The sequence below is a fragment of the Indicator indicator genome, chromosome 13 (assembly GCF_027791375.1).
Source record: "Indicator indicator isolate 239-I01 chromosome 13, UM_Iind_1.1, whole genome shotgun sequence".
NCBI classification, from domain to species: Eukaryota; Metazoa; Chordata; class Aves; order Piciformes; family Indicatoridae; genus Indicator; species Indicator indicator.
This window is the reverse complement of record NC_072022.1, coordinates 27226164-27239925: the sequence shown is the minus strand read 5'-3', so window position 1 is coordinate 27239925 and position 13762 is coordinate 27226164. Positions and strand designations below refer to the sequence as shown.

The window sequence follows — 13762 nt, the reverse complement described above, 5'->3', positions numbered from 1 at the left end:
TGGCCATGGAGTGCCCCATTTTGCCTCACAGCACCACAAAGCACCCCTGCACTCACACCTTTGCCTGCCATTCAAAACCAATTTGATCCCAGGGTGGATGCAAGGAAATAGGACAATAAATGTGCCCTGTCACTTCCTCTCTCATGTATCAAGAAGCACATCTTGGCCCAGCAGACCCACTGAATAACTGCAAAGCCCTGTGCTGCTAGGTGCCACACAAAGCAGGCAGCTCCACAAAATACACCCCACACAGGGCCACACGTTCCCAACATCTTCCCCAGTCTGGAGTCTCACTGGTTACAAAACTCAGAATGTTCTGTCACTGCCATCACTCTTCCCTTCTGCTTCAAATAAACCCAAAGCAGCTTTGTAGCTCAGAACTTCAAACCCAGGGAAGCCTAACTCCATTAGCCAATGCTCTAGTTTTGACCTGATGTGACACCAGCCAAGGAATGCAGAGTCACACAGAATGGTTTTGATGCAAGTGGACCATAAAGACCACCTAGTACCAATCCTGACACAGGCCTCACAAAACCTGAGCTGCTGAAGCAGGTGCTACAACCACAGAGCTGAGCTCAGCACAGACCCACCACCTTGTTGATAGGACAACCCCTGTTGCACCCCAGCACAGACCCTGCTGCACCTGTGATAGGACAAGGGGAAATGGATAGAAACTGCAGCACAGGAGGTTCCACCTCCACATGAGGAGGAACTTCTTCACTGGGAGGGTCCCAGAGCACTGGAACAGGCTGCCCAGAGAGGTTGTGGAGTCTCCTTCTCTAGAGACTTTCAAGCCCTTTATGGATGTGTTCCTGTGTGACCTGTGCTGGATTCTCTGGTCCTGTTCTGGCAGGGGGGTTGGACTGGATGGTCTTTGGAGGTCCCTTCCAACCCCCAACATCCTCTGAGCTTGTGATCATCCCATCCTGATGGACCTTCGTGGTGCTCTGCTCCCCAGGAAATCCCCAAGGCAGCACTACCAGCTCAACCCACACGTGGAGGGACCCCAGCACCTCATGTTCTGCACTGGTACGTCCCAACCTGCCCACACAGCAGTTTCAACCCCCATTTCAGTCAGGCTGGAGATGCCAAAGCCTTTCCTTGCTCTCTCTTTTATCAACTTAAAATTGTCGTAACACTGTTTTAAGGCAGCAGGTCTGGCAAAGGTCAGGACAAGCAGCAGCACAGCCCCGTTGGGAGAGATCCACCACCACCATTTCCAAGTGCCCAGCCTCAGGCTCTCACCCTCAGCCTCCCCCTGCAGCAGCTAAGTACCATCAGTTAATTATTCATTATGCAAATTATTTCCTTGTTGTCCCTTTGGAACCGTGTGGTTATTTCATCAGAACCTTGCTTCTGTGATGCTAAAGAGGAGATGGTGCAGGTATTTCTTCAGGGCTGTTATTCACTGTTTGAATGCCTCTGTCCTACCCGTTACATCCCTGCTCTATCTGGGTCATAGAATCATTTAGGTTGGAAAAGCCTTCTGCGATCATCAGGTCCAGCCATTAATGAGTCCTTCTGCCATGTTCTGCAGCAGGTATTATTACCCCCCTCCAAAAATTACCCCAAAAAACAACTTACATCTAAAAGAAATATTCATACATTTACTCAAACGACCATTTAACACAGACGACAGCCCCGCATTTTTTTCTTCCTCTATGCTGACATGCCAACAGATTTGTTTGCACTGAGCAGATGGAAAACAAAGTTCTGAATTCCAGAACTTGCTCAAAAAAAAAAAAAAAAGAAGAAAAGAAAAAGCTATTTCAATTCAAGAACTTCCTCTAAAAAGAAAGCAAAAAGCTCTGTTTCCAACCCCCCCATCTGGTTCAGCCAGACAGTCCCGAAGGGCTGCTAAGTGCGCATGAGGTCTGCTCTGCACGACCACCAGCGTGTCCCCAGCCCGCCGACAGCGCTGGGCAGTCACCGTCACCTTCCCAAACCTGACCCAACAACGGTGCTTGCCGAACGCCTGTGCTGCCCCGCCGGGCTCCCCCCTTCACCGGGCTCTCCCCCTTCACCGGGCGCCACGCCGCTGGCTCCGGCCCTGCTCCGCACGGCCGCCGGCAGCAACTCTTCGGCTGCCCGGCCGGGTCCCGCCTGGCGACCTTCCCCAGCAGGGCTGGCGGGGCCGCGCCCCGGAGCCGCGTTCCTGCTCACCCTCCTCGGGCGGAGAACCAGCCTCGGCCTCTGCCCCTGCCCCCGCCCCAGGGCCCCGCCGCGCCAAGCGGGGCCTCTCCCTTCTCGCTCTGCCTCCCCAACCCCCCCCCCCGCCGCCGCCCCGGGCAGGCCGCAGCCGCCGCGTCGGGAGAGGCCTGGGCCGGGGCGGGCCGGGGGCAGCAGCACCCCCGGGCACCTGCCGCCGGCACTCACCTCGGGCATGCTGTCGGCGGCCCTGCCCGGGCACGGCGGTGTCGGCCGCGGCGGCCCGGCCCGCTCAGAGGCGCATGGTGACAGCAAGCGAGCGCCGCCGGCGCGGCGGGCGGCAGGGGAGGGCGGGCGGGAGGCGGCAGCAGCGGCCCGGGGCTCCCCGAGCCGGCCCCGGCTTCCGCCGCCGCCCCCGCCCCGTCCGGAAGCTGCGGCCCCGCGGGCGAGCCGCGGAGGAGCCCCGGGCTCCGTGAAGAGCCCCGGTAATGCTCACCTAAGCCAGGCGCAGGCTCCGGGATCTGGGAGAAAGCGCAGCCGAAGCAGGGGCGCGGAGCTGGCAGCGTGGCGGGCGGCCCTCCCCCGGGGACTCGCCCTCCTCAGCCCCGGCGCCTCATGAGTCACGGTGCCCGGGCCCCAGCACACGTGCCCGGCCCCGCCGCCGCCGCCTCCGCTCCCGGAGGAAGGGAGGGAAAAGGAAAGGGGGAAAAAAAAAAAAAAAAAAAAAAAAAAGTGCGCCGCAGGGGGAGGGCGGCGGGAGCAGAATGACTCCGGCTCTGCCCGCCGCGCCGCGCCGGCTGCCCCCGCAGCCACCGGCATGCTGTGTCCGCAGCCCCCCGGCCGCCCCGCGGGGGAGGCTGCCGGGTCCGGCTCTTATCCCGCTCCTCGCTTGCCCTTCTCTTGGCAAGCAGCGCGGTGCCAAGCCGCCGGTTGTACCCGCAGGGGCCAGCTGGTGCCCGGGGGTCCCCGCGGGCTGGCACCCATCGCCGTGGCCAGGGCTGCTCTGTCCCCTGCCAGCTCCCGGGAGACCCTGTCCTTCGGGAGCAGCCTGCTCATCACACAGGTGCCAGTTCTGCTGTGCCAAGTGTCCCACGGGCAGCTGTCTGTGCCACCACTGTAGTGATGCCAACATGAGCAGTGCAGAAAATGGGGCTAGGATGGTGTAAGTCATAGACCCATAGGTTGGGTTGGATGGGAAGGGACCTTCAAAGGTCACCTAGTACAACCCCAGGTATATCTGCAAACAGAGCAGGTTGATCAGAGCCCCAACCAACCTGACGTGGAATGCTTCCAGGGATCAGACATCTCCCACCTCACTGGGCAGCATGGGCCAAGGTCTCACCACCCTTAGTGTCAAACTAAATAATAAATCTTAACAAAAAAATCAGTGTGTTCCATGCAGGGTGCTCACACCTAGGGCCACACGTGAAGGAAATACCAACAGGACAATGTGATGCTAACCTAAGTGACAGAAAAGAGGACAAACATCTAAATACACAGAGGGACATGGCTGCTAGGCTGAGAGGGTGCAGGGTCCAGTCCCACCAGGATGCAGGAAGCAGGATGGGAGCTCCAGGGATGGTGGTGAGGACAAAATGATGGAAAGATCCAGGCAAAGCCTGCCAACGCCGAGGCTGGAGGAAGCACATCAGTGACCTTCTGAGATGTAAGGACGATATGGAGAGCAAGGAACCATCTTGTCACTGTGTTTATGGTGGTGAGGACAAGAAGATGGACTTAAACTGTGGGGAGAGAGATTGCAGCTGGACGTAGAGGGACTGGGGGAAGGGGACTGGCAAGGAGACTAAATCAAAGTTAGACACTCATCTAGAGAAGTGATTTAGGTACAATCCATCCTTCCTGGGGCAAGGGCACAGATGAAGAGACCTTTTGTGGTCCCTCTCCCAGCTCCTTCTGACCCTGCTGAGGTTCACTCCATTTGATCTATTCTTCTTTTACAGTGTGCTGCCAGTTCCACCCAAGGCTCAGTACCCCTGGTACATCCTTAATGCTTTTCCCCCTTTTTTTTTTTCCCATTTGCCATGAAAGATTCCTGAGCCTTTGAAAACGATGGGTTTCAGTCCTCTGCCTTTTTACCACTTGAATAAAATCAGTGGCAGGATTCTCTCTCTTTTCGTATGAAGGCAGCAGTCATGACCTAGCCCAGCTGACACCCAAAGCCTACAAATATTTGCACTGATTCTGGAGGCATTTTGCTTAGTAGTTTGGTTGGGTTTTTTTTTCCCCTCCAAGTATTCTATCACATGAAGCAACTGATAAGGCTGAGTGCTTGTCACTGTGTGGACACCTATGTCTTCAAAAAAAAGCAAAAAAACCCAACAAACAACCTTCCATTTCTCTCTTTTCCTTTAAACTTTTCATTTCTATTTCTAAATTCTTTCATAGGGGACAACTCAGAGAAGTGCCACCTCATGGGGAGTGCTCCAGCAGTTTCTGTTCAGCACTGGTCCTCTTTTCCAGACAGTTAGTTAGAACAAGGAGATCACAGAATGGTTGGGGTTGGAAGAGACCTTAAAGACCATTTTGGGGGTGCTGGTGGAGGAGAAGCTCAATAGGAGCCAGCAGTGAGCACTTGCAGCCCAGAGAGCCAAGCAGAGCCTGGGCTGCAGCAAGAGAAGTGTGGCCAGCAGGGCCAGGGAGGGGATTCTCCCCCTCTGCTCCACTCTGCTGAGACCACACCTGGAGCTCTGTGTCCAGTTCTGGAGCCTCTGTTACAAGAAGGATCTGGAGGTGCTGGAAGGTGTCCAGAGAAGGGCCACGAGGATGAGCAGAGGGCTGGAGCTGCTCTGCTCTGGAGACAGACTGAGAGAGTTGGGGTTGTGCAGTCTGGAGAGGAGAAGGTTTTGAGGAGACCTTCTTGTGGCCTTCCAGGATCTGAAGGGGGTTCCAGGAAAGCTGGAGAGGGACTTTTGAGGGTGTCAGGGAGTGATAGGACTGGGGGGAATGGAGCAAAACTAGAAGTGGGGAGATTCAGATTGGATGTTAGGAAGAAATTCTTCGCCATGAGGGTGCTGAGAGACTGGCACAGGTTGCCCAGGGAGGTGGTGGAAGCCTCATCCCTGGAGGTTTTTGCAGCCAGGCTGGAGGTGGCTGTGAGCAACCTGATGTAGTGTGAGGTGTCCCTGCCCATGGCAGGGGGGTTGGAACTGGATGAGCCTTGAGGCCCCTTCCAGCCCTAACAATTCTATGATTCTATGATCTAGTTCCAATCTCTTTGTCTTTTTCAACACAGGTTCTGCTTGGATAGCTCCACTTGGTGCCACAGCCTGGGTTAGTGCCACAGCCAGGGTTGATGCCAGCTCCCAGCTCACAGGTACCTTGGCAGTGGGTTGCTCCATGGCCAGCATGGCCATCCACAGCCACTGGCCCAGTGTTCCTGCCACTTGCAGGAATGGCCTTGACCACAGGGAGCTTCCACAGAGGCTTTTCATTGATCTGAGCTTTGGAAAGCATTGCAAAATGGACACCTCAAACATTCACAGCTCTGCAGAGTTGGCTTCCTGCTTTGGTTGTGCAAATGAAGAGCCATCAGGTAGGTGAGTGTTCACACAGGGAGTGTGGAGCCTCCAAAGGAGTTCTGCTGCCTCATCTGAGCCACACCAAAAAGACACTAGATGATCTTGAAGGTCTTTTCCAACCTGGGTGATTCTGTGATTCTGTGACACCACAATGTCTACAAGGAGGTGACTTTTGCTGAAGTCCTGTAGCTGTTACTCACCAGCCCTCCACTGGCAGCGTCTGCAGCACAGCAAGAGCAGGAGGTTCACAGAGTCACAGAAACACTCAGGTTGGAAGAGATCCTCAGGATCCTCCAGGATCCTCCAGGATCACCAAGTCCTGCCCAGAACCCTTCTCTGCAAGGCTCACCCCTAAACCATAGCCCCAAGCACCACATCCAAATCACCTTCAAACACAGCCAGGCTTGGGGACTCCACCACCTCCCTGGGCAGCACATTCCAATCCCTGACCACTCCTCCTGGAAAAAAAGGTTTCCTAATGTCCAGTCTGAACCTACCCAGTGACAGCTGGAGGCCATTCCCTCTTGTTCTGTCACTAATTAGCTGTGAGCAGAGACCAGCAGCAGCCTCTCTGCAATGTCCTTTCAGGTACTGTAGACAGCAATGAGCTCTGCCCTCAGCCTCCTCTTTTCCATACTGACCATCCCCAGCTCCTTCAGTCACTCCTCATACGAGCTGAGCACCACACACTTCAGAAATTAAACCACAAAAAAAAAAAATATGGAAGGCTTTCCTGGGGTGAAGGCTTCAAGTCTTTTCTGATCTGCCTTCTAGCTCCCCAAGATCTCAGGCCAGTGCCCCAGCCCTGCAGGGACACTCCACCAAGGAGCTGGTTTTGTGCTGCAGTGCTGCTTGGCATGTCCCATTACCCACATCTCTTCCTGCTCACCCCTGCTTGTGTGGAGACACCAAAACTCCAACCACTTCTGTCCTTCACACCTTATGCTCCCTAGTGACTTTATTCTGAATTGTGGCCTCTTCTGTCAGCACCACACCAGATTCTTGCAGCCAGCAGCAGCCAGTGGCTACAGCAATGGGCTGGATGGTACTGGAAAACAAACCCAAAGCCTCTCATCCCCAGATGGGCTCCCATCTTCAGACAGGGTTTACCTTTAGCCTCCCTGTTGCCACAGACTGGGACTCCCATGCCATGCATTGTAACCTGTGTGGCTGGTGTTCATCCCTAGGCAACACAAACAGCAAACTACAAGGGACCTCAACATCAGAGGACGAGCTGAAAAGCAAAGGATTTACCTCCAAGAGTGTAACTTGCTTGTGTTAAACATCTCTGTTAACACAGACACCTTGTTCCAGCCTCTTTTTCTAGCAAATACAGGTCTGTGAGAACTTGGTCTTTCCATCTTCTCCCTCTGGTGCTTCTCTCTTTCCCCTAAGTCTTGTAATGTGTGTTTATAATTCTGAGCATCACTTGTAACCCTGACCCACTTGTTCCAGAATATTTGTTTTCACCTTCCAAATGAAAACCATCAGCACTCAAGGAGCATCACCCCTGCAACTGAATCTTGCTTTTATCCATTTGCAGATACTGAGCCTCTGCTGACTTCTGAAATATCCACTGATGGCTCAGGGAATCATCTCCCACATTCCTCAGTCCCTAATGGAATAACCCAAACCACTTTGCTGTTTGCTTTGAAATTTATCAGGCTTAGAGACTAGAGGAAATTTGCCTTTAGATTTGATTTTTTTTTCCCCTGATCCATACTCAAGGCTGAACTAGCAGAGTTGTGCTTTGTGAAAGGAGGTGATAAGGTGCTTTTCAGCTTTAATGAATAATTCTTTGCTTCACAGTAGGAGGCAATACAATTACCTGCTCAGGAGATCCAAACTCCAGCTCTTTCCTTCTCAAGTCATCATAACAGCCTGGCACAAATACAATTAACTTCCCTTTGGCTGCTCTGATCTGCAGTGTGTCCAACAGATCCAGGGAGGTCCTCCTCCCCCTCTGCTCTGCCCTGGTGAGACCTCACCTGGAATATTGCATCCAGTTCTGGGCTCCCCAGTTCAAGAGGGACAGGGATCTGCTGGAGAGTCCAAGGGAGTGCTACAAGGATGCTGAAGGGACTGGAGCACTGCCTGGGGAGGAGAGGCTGAGAGCCCTGGGGCTGGTTAGTCTGGAGAAGACTGAGAGGGGATTTAATAAATGTTTATGAATATCTGAGGGCTGGGGGTCAAGAGGGAGGGGACAGGCTCTGCTCAGTTGCACCCTGGGATAGGACAAGGGGCAGTGGATAGAAACTCCAGCACAGGAGGTTCCACCTCCACATGAGGAGGAACTTCTTCACTGGGAGGGTCTCAGAGCACTGGAACAGGCTGCCCAGAGAGGTTGTGGAGTCTCCTTCTCTGGAGACTGTCAAGATCCACCTGGATGTGTTCCTGTGTGACCTGTGCTGGATTCTCTGGTCCTGCTCTGGCAGGGGGGTTGGACTGGATGATCTTTGGAGGTCCCTTCCAACTCCTAACATCCTCTGAGCCTGTGTGACCCTGCAACAGACAGCATCTGAAAGCAGGGGCAGAAAGGGGGTGTCTAGAATGTCCCTCCTCAGGAGCTGCCCAGGCCAAACAGCCTCCAGGGGAGCACAGGACCCCACCTGGGAGAGCTTCCTGAGATGTTCTCTTTCTCTTCATCGGCTCTTCACTAGAAACTGGAGAATGAAAGGACATAAAGAGACATTCCTTTTTCTTTCAGGGAAACAGGCCCTGAATTTACACTTGTGTTTCAAAGTGTAACCTAGCTCAGTGTAAAATTGGTGGCAGTTGGCATCCTGCCACGTGCCTGCATCTGCCTGAGGCTGGTGGCTTCTCCTGTCGTTACAAAAAGCAGCAGCAGCAGCAGCAGATGCTCTGCTCAGATAACTGCAGCCCTGGTGGCACAGGCCTGAGAGCTGAGTCTTGTCATGGCTCAGTTCTTGCTCTTCCTGTCCTACCCCAAGGAAACACAGGAGGCTGTTTCCTGCTTGCAGCAGTTGGCTGGGCACTGCCAAAGCCCTGGTGCTGCTCAGTGCAAACTCCTCAGTGCCCAGGTTCCTCCTGAACTTCAGTGTCTGGCACGAGTCACCTCTGCTGTACACAGAGCTGCCTTAAAAAAAAAAATATATATATATATATAACTGCTGTCTAAACTGAGCCTCCTTGTCCTGCCTTAGCAGCAGTGTGGGGAGAGAATCAGAGAGCTGTTTAGGTTGGAAAAGACCTTTCAGATCATGGAGTCCAAGCACTAACTCAGCACTGCCAGGTCACTGCTCACCCATGTCCCTCAGCACCACATCCACAGGGCCTTTAACCCCGTCCAGGGATGATGATCCAACCACTGCCCTGGGCAGGCTGTTCCAAGGCTTGACAATCCTTCCAGTGAAGAACTTTCCCCTGATGGCCAGCCCCTGAGGTGCCCACAGCTGGAATGGCAGCTGCCCACCCAGCCCCCTCCACCCCCAGTTTCAGAGCCTGTCTCCACAGCCCTTATTTGGCTGTGCTGCTAGGTTTGGTTCGTTTAGTTTCATTTTCCCATCGAGTCCATTTCCCCCACGGCAGCTCACAGCAGCCCTGGGTTTGGTGCTTGCTCCTGTGCTGGTCACAGCCCTGCCAGCCTAAGCCCAGCAAGTAGCCACTGCCCTTTCTCCACTGGGAACCCTGCTTGAACACATCCCTTCCTGGCAAGGAGCAGCTCCACTTCCCTTTATCACTGTATTTACACCCTGGTATCATTGCTCACTCAACCCTCTCAAGGCTGATACAGGGCCACAGGGGCTCAAACCCTAAAGCACAAGGTCTGGAGGAACCCCAGCACCCAGGCAGGGCATGGTAAAGAGGAAATTGTAAAGACACCTCAGATCCAGAGGTCTGCAGATTATCATCTGGTAATGATGGGAATTACCATCTGGGATACCAAAGGAGACAACAGGCTTCCAGCAAAGGATAAAGCAGCATTATTGTGCACAGCTTGGTGTGTCATTCCAAGGGAAAGGCAGAAGTGAGCAGAGAAGGGAAAAGAGAAACATGTTGTGTGCAGAAAGAGGGGCTTGAGAGGCACTTGATGGTTCAGAGTCACTCCATGTTCTTACAACAAGTGAGAAAGAGGAACTCTTGGCTGAGCTACCACAGCCCTGGTGCAAGTGAAGCAAGACTCTGACCTCCAACAGTTGTGTAATGGTTGCCTGCCCTTCACCCCAAAAATCAGCAAGGAAGGGCTGCAGGGCCAGCAGTGACCCAGCCCAGGCTGGCAGGGGCATTTCCAGCACAGCACTGGGATACTGACCTGCCCTGGCTGTCATATGTGAGGATGGCACCCCCTTGGCAGCCCTTTCACAACTGTGCCATAAGCAGAAGAAAAGTCCTTTCCACTTCAGTTCCTGCCTCAAGGGGATCCCCAGGGAGAAGTCTGAGGGACAGGGCATGCTGTGGCACCTGGCAGTAGGGACACAAGCTCAAAACAGATGGAGTTGTGCTCCCTTACCACTACCAATACTCTGCAAGATGACTTAATTCAGCAGCATTGAGAGACCTGCACTGTGGACACCTCAGAGATGTGTTTGTTGAGATGTTTGCTGTGGGCAGAAGGCAGCCACCCTCAATGCACAAACCAGGGCTGCTTTCAGCACCAACCCAGCAGCCATTTGCACTCTTGCCTCCATAAAAGCAACCCCTGGGCAGCCTGCTGCCTGCTCACAGCCTCAAGGCCCTGCAGTGCCTACAGAAGGGCAGGGTAGGTGGCTGGGCGTGTGCCAACTGATGTCCACACAGCCTCCAGCAAGGGCCATGGACCAAAGCCTCCATCTCAGCTTGCACCAGCACTTCACCTCCAAACCCCAACTCCTGCTTGCATTCAAGGTGTAAATTCAATTCATTCAAGAAGGAGAACCACAAAAGTCAGTGAAGAACCTAATTTACTTCAGAACTAGCTGAATGTTCCTCAACTCCAGCCAGCTGAGTTGCTGGTGTTGGATGGGAGCAGTCTTGGGTTCCATCAGCCCTTCCTAGTGCCCCCAAAAAGCTGTGCTTGCAGCTGTGCCTCCAGCTATGCAACCAAAAGCAGAGCTTCTCTCTTTGGTGTCCACAATTACATAGCACTGCAAGGAAAACTCCAGGAGGAGGTCCACAGTCTCCTGAGCAGCCTGCCCCTGGCCAGCAGCACCAGGCTGCCCTTCACTGTGGCCTCACCATGTGGGGTGCAGAGTGCTGCTGTACCCGTGCCTGCTCAGCAAGCCAAACACCACCATGCAAAGCCACCTAGCTTTAAATAGAGAACCTTAGAACTGATGGCCTTGGAAAAGACCTCCAAGACCATCACATCCAACCTTCAGCCCAACCCCACCATGCCCACCAAACCCTGTCCCCAAGTGCCCTGGCCACAGGTTTCTTGAACACCTCCAGGGATGGGGACTCCACCACCTCCCTGGGGCTTCACTTCATCCCCCCAAACAGCTGCAATATAGCAGTCACCAAACATCACCTCCTGCTCTGATTTCCTTTATTTCTCCCTTGGCCTTTATCAAAGGCAGACTGCAAAGTGACTGCAGCCAGAGGGAAGCATTCTGTCCCTGGAGAAGCTGCTCTCTTCCTTGTGCTCTGCCTCAGCACCCATGAGACTCAAGCTGCCCACAAGAGCCTGGCACTGAGTTGCCAGCCTGCTGAAAAAGCCATGGTTCTGTGGCTTTTATCTGGTCCAGGGTGACTCCAGCAGTAACCAGCTGCCACTTCTGCCTCTCCCTGCTGCAGGGCAGATAGTCCCTGCTTGTTTGGGCTGTGCTATCTGTGTGTGCATGCTGGGGAAGATAAGGGGCAGCTCGGAGCTGCCCTCCCACTGCAGCAGCCTTTCAAAGCCTCCCACACCTACAGTAAGTCCAGGGAGGTTGTGGAGTCTTCTCTGGAGACTTTCAAGACCCACCTGGTTGTGTTCCTGTGGGACCTGCTCTAGGTGATGCTGCTTTGGCAGGAGGGTTGGTCCCTTCTAGCCCCTACCATTCTGTGATTCTATGGTTTTGTTAAAAGAAATGGGGACATAAAGTGTGTGACCAGCAGGTTGAGAGAGGTTCTCCTTCCCCTCTGCTCTGCTCTGGGGAGACCACATGTGGAGGACTGGATCCAGTTCTGGGCTCCCCAGTTCAAGAGAGACAGGAGAGAGTCCAAGGGAAGCTCCAAAGCTGCTGAGGGGCCTGGAGCATCACTGTGAGGGGGAAAGGCTGAGAGCCCTGGGGATGTTGAGCATGGAGAAGAGCAGCCCCAGAGGAGATCTGAGCAAGACCTAAAGGCTGGGGGGGGCAAGAGGCTGGGGCCAGACTGGGTCAGTGGTACCCAGGGACAGGAGAAGGGACAATGGGCACAAGCTAGAACCTAGGAGGTTCCATCAGAGCAGGAGGAAAAACTTGTTTGGTGTGAGGGTGCTGAAGCCCTGCAGCAGGCTGCCCAGAGAGGTTGTGGAGTCTGCTTCTCTGGACAGCTTCCAACCCCCCCCGGCTAAGAGTGATCCTCCAGGGTCCACCTGCTTCACTCAGGGCTGGAGGGGACCTGCACATGGAGGGAAGCCACACTCAGCCCCCCCTGAGACACCAATCTGCAGCACAGCGATGGCAGCGAGCACCCTGCCCGAGCACCCTGCCCTGCTCCACCCCACCAGTAGAGAACCAGCTGCTGAACCAGCTCAGGGGGTGCTTGCAAGCATGGAAAATTCTCCCTCAACTTCCCCAGCACCACAAGAGATTAACAAAATGAGGGTAGAACCAGGAGAAAAATGAAAGCTGCACCCACTGGCAATGTGGTGACCAACTCCCGCGCTAGGCTTGTCCCACGTGTTCCCAGCAGCAGGTCAGGGCTTGCTCAGGGCTCCATGGAGCTCCCAACAGAGCCCCAGGGAGCTCCAGCACTCCTAGGGCCCCAAGGAGCTCCATCATTCCCAGGGGCCCAAGGAGCACTGAACATCCCTGGGCTCCGTGGAGCTCCCAACATCCCTGAGTCCCACAGAGCTCCAACATCTCAGGGCCCCACACAGCTTCCAACATCCCAGAGCCTGAAGAAGCTCCAATATTTCCAGAGCCCCACAAAGTTCTAACATGCCAGGGCCCCAAGGAGCTCCAACATTCCCAGCTCCCCACTGAATTCAAACATCCCAGGGCCCCATGGAGCTCCCAGAACATCCCAGAGCCCCAAGGAGCTCCAATATTCCCAGCTCCCCACTGAGGTCAAAAATCCCAGGGCCCCAAGGAGTTCCAACATCCCAGGGTCTCATGGAGTTCCCAACATCCCAGCTGCCCAGGGAGCTCCCAACATCCCGGGTCCCCAGGGAGCTGCACCACTCCCAGGGCCCCACCATGCCCCTGGCAAACCTCACAAAGGTTCTGCTCTGGAACCCAACTGCTGCTGGAGACACTCTTGAGAGCTGCAGAACTTGGCTAAAGTGTGCAGAACAAAATCTTATGCTGCTCCCTGCTCACTTTGCTTAATCAATTAATTACAGCCTTCCCTAACTGATCTCAGGGTCAGCCAGACCTGGATGCCAAAGCAGCCACAATCAAACAGATGGAAGGGAACTTGTTGGGCTTGCTGAAGAACTTACTTTAAGCCATCCAACAACTTCACACCAAAACGAGGGGTGAAATAAAAAAGGGGGGGAAAAGGGGAAAAAAAGAAGAAAAAAGCCCAATCCTTACCTGGTATCGCTGGGCATGGAGTGTGCCAGGGCTCGCTGCAGCACCCGGGCAGCCCAAGCCACCTCCTGCCTCCCAGGCACGCCCGGGCGAATTACAGCATGGCTTGGGCTTTGCTGCAAGAGCAGGAGGTGGGGGTGGGGGGAAGAGGCAGGGACAGGCCAGCAGAGCTTCCCCCAGCCTAGAGGTCTAAGGATGTGAAGCAAGGCAGCGGTGGTAGCCCGGGGCCGTTGCCATGGCGATGGGCTGCGGTTTGCAGCTGCATTTCTTGTCTTTTTTTAAAAAAAGAGCTCCCCCCACCCCCCAAATAATTTTTTTTTTTTTTGTTACTTTCAGCAAATCAAAAAAAGAGAGGTGCAGGCGGAGGGGGAGAGGGGGGAAGTGCTCTGCACCGCAGCCGCCGCTCGGGCTGCAGCC

General features: G+C 54.4%; 1 protein-coding gene across 2 annotated transcripts in view; it reads right to left on the bottom strand.

The window, feature by feature from the left end:
* MBNL1 (muscleblind like splicing regulator 1) overlaps positions 1 to 13534 on the bottom strand; it is a 103429-nt gene extending 89895 nt beyond the window's left edge. Inside the window, exon 1 of one of the 2 annotated variants that reach the window (XM_054385930.1) lies at positions 13349 to 13534. Coding sequence is in view for 1 of the 2 variants with exons in the window: in XM_054385929.1 (XP_054241904.1) it covers positions 2377 to 2385 (9 nt within the window). In the remaining variant the exon portion in view is untranslated. Of the gene's footprint in view, positions 1 to 2376; positions 2400 to 13348 lie in introns of those variants that run through there. The other variant, XM_054385929.1, reaches the window with a different exon arrangement.
* Between the last annotated feature and the right edge of the window lie 228 nt (positions 13535 to 13762).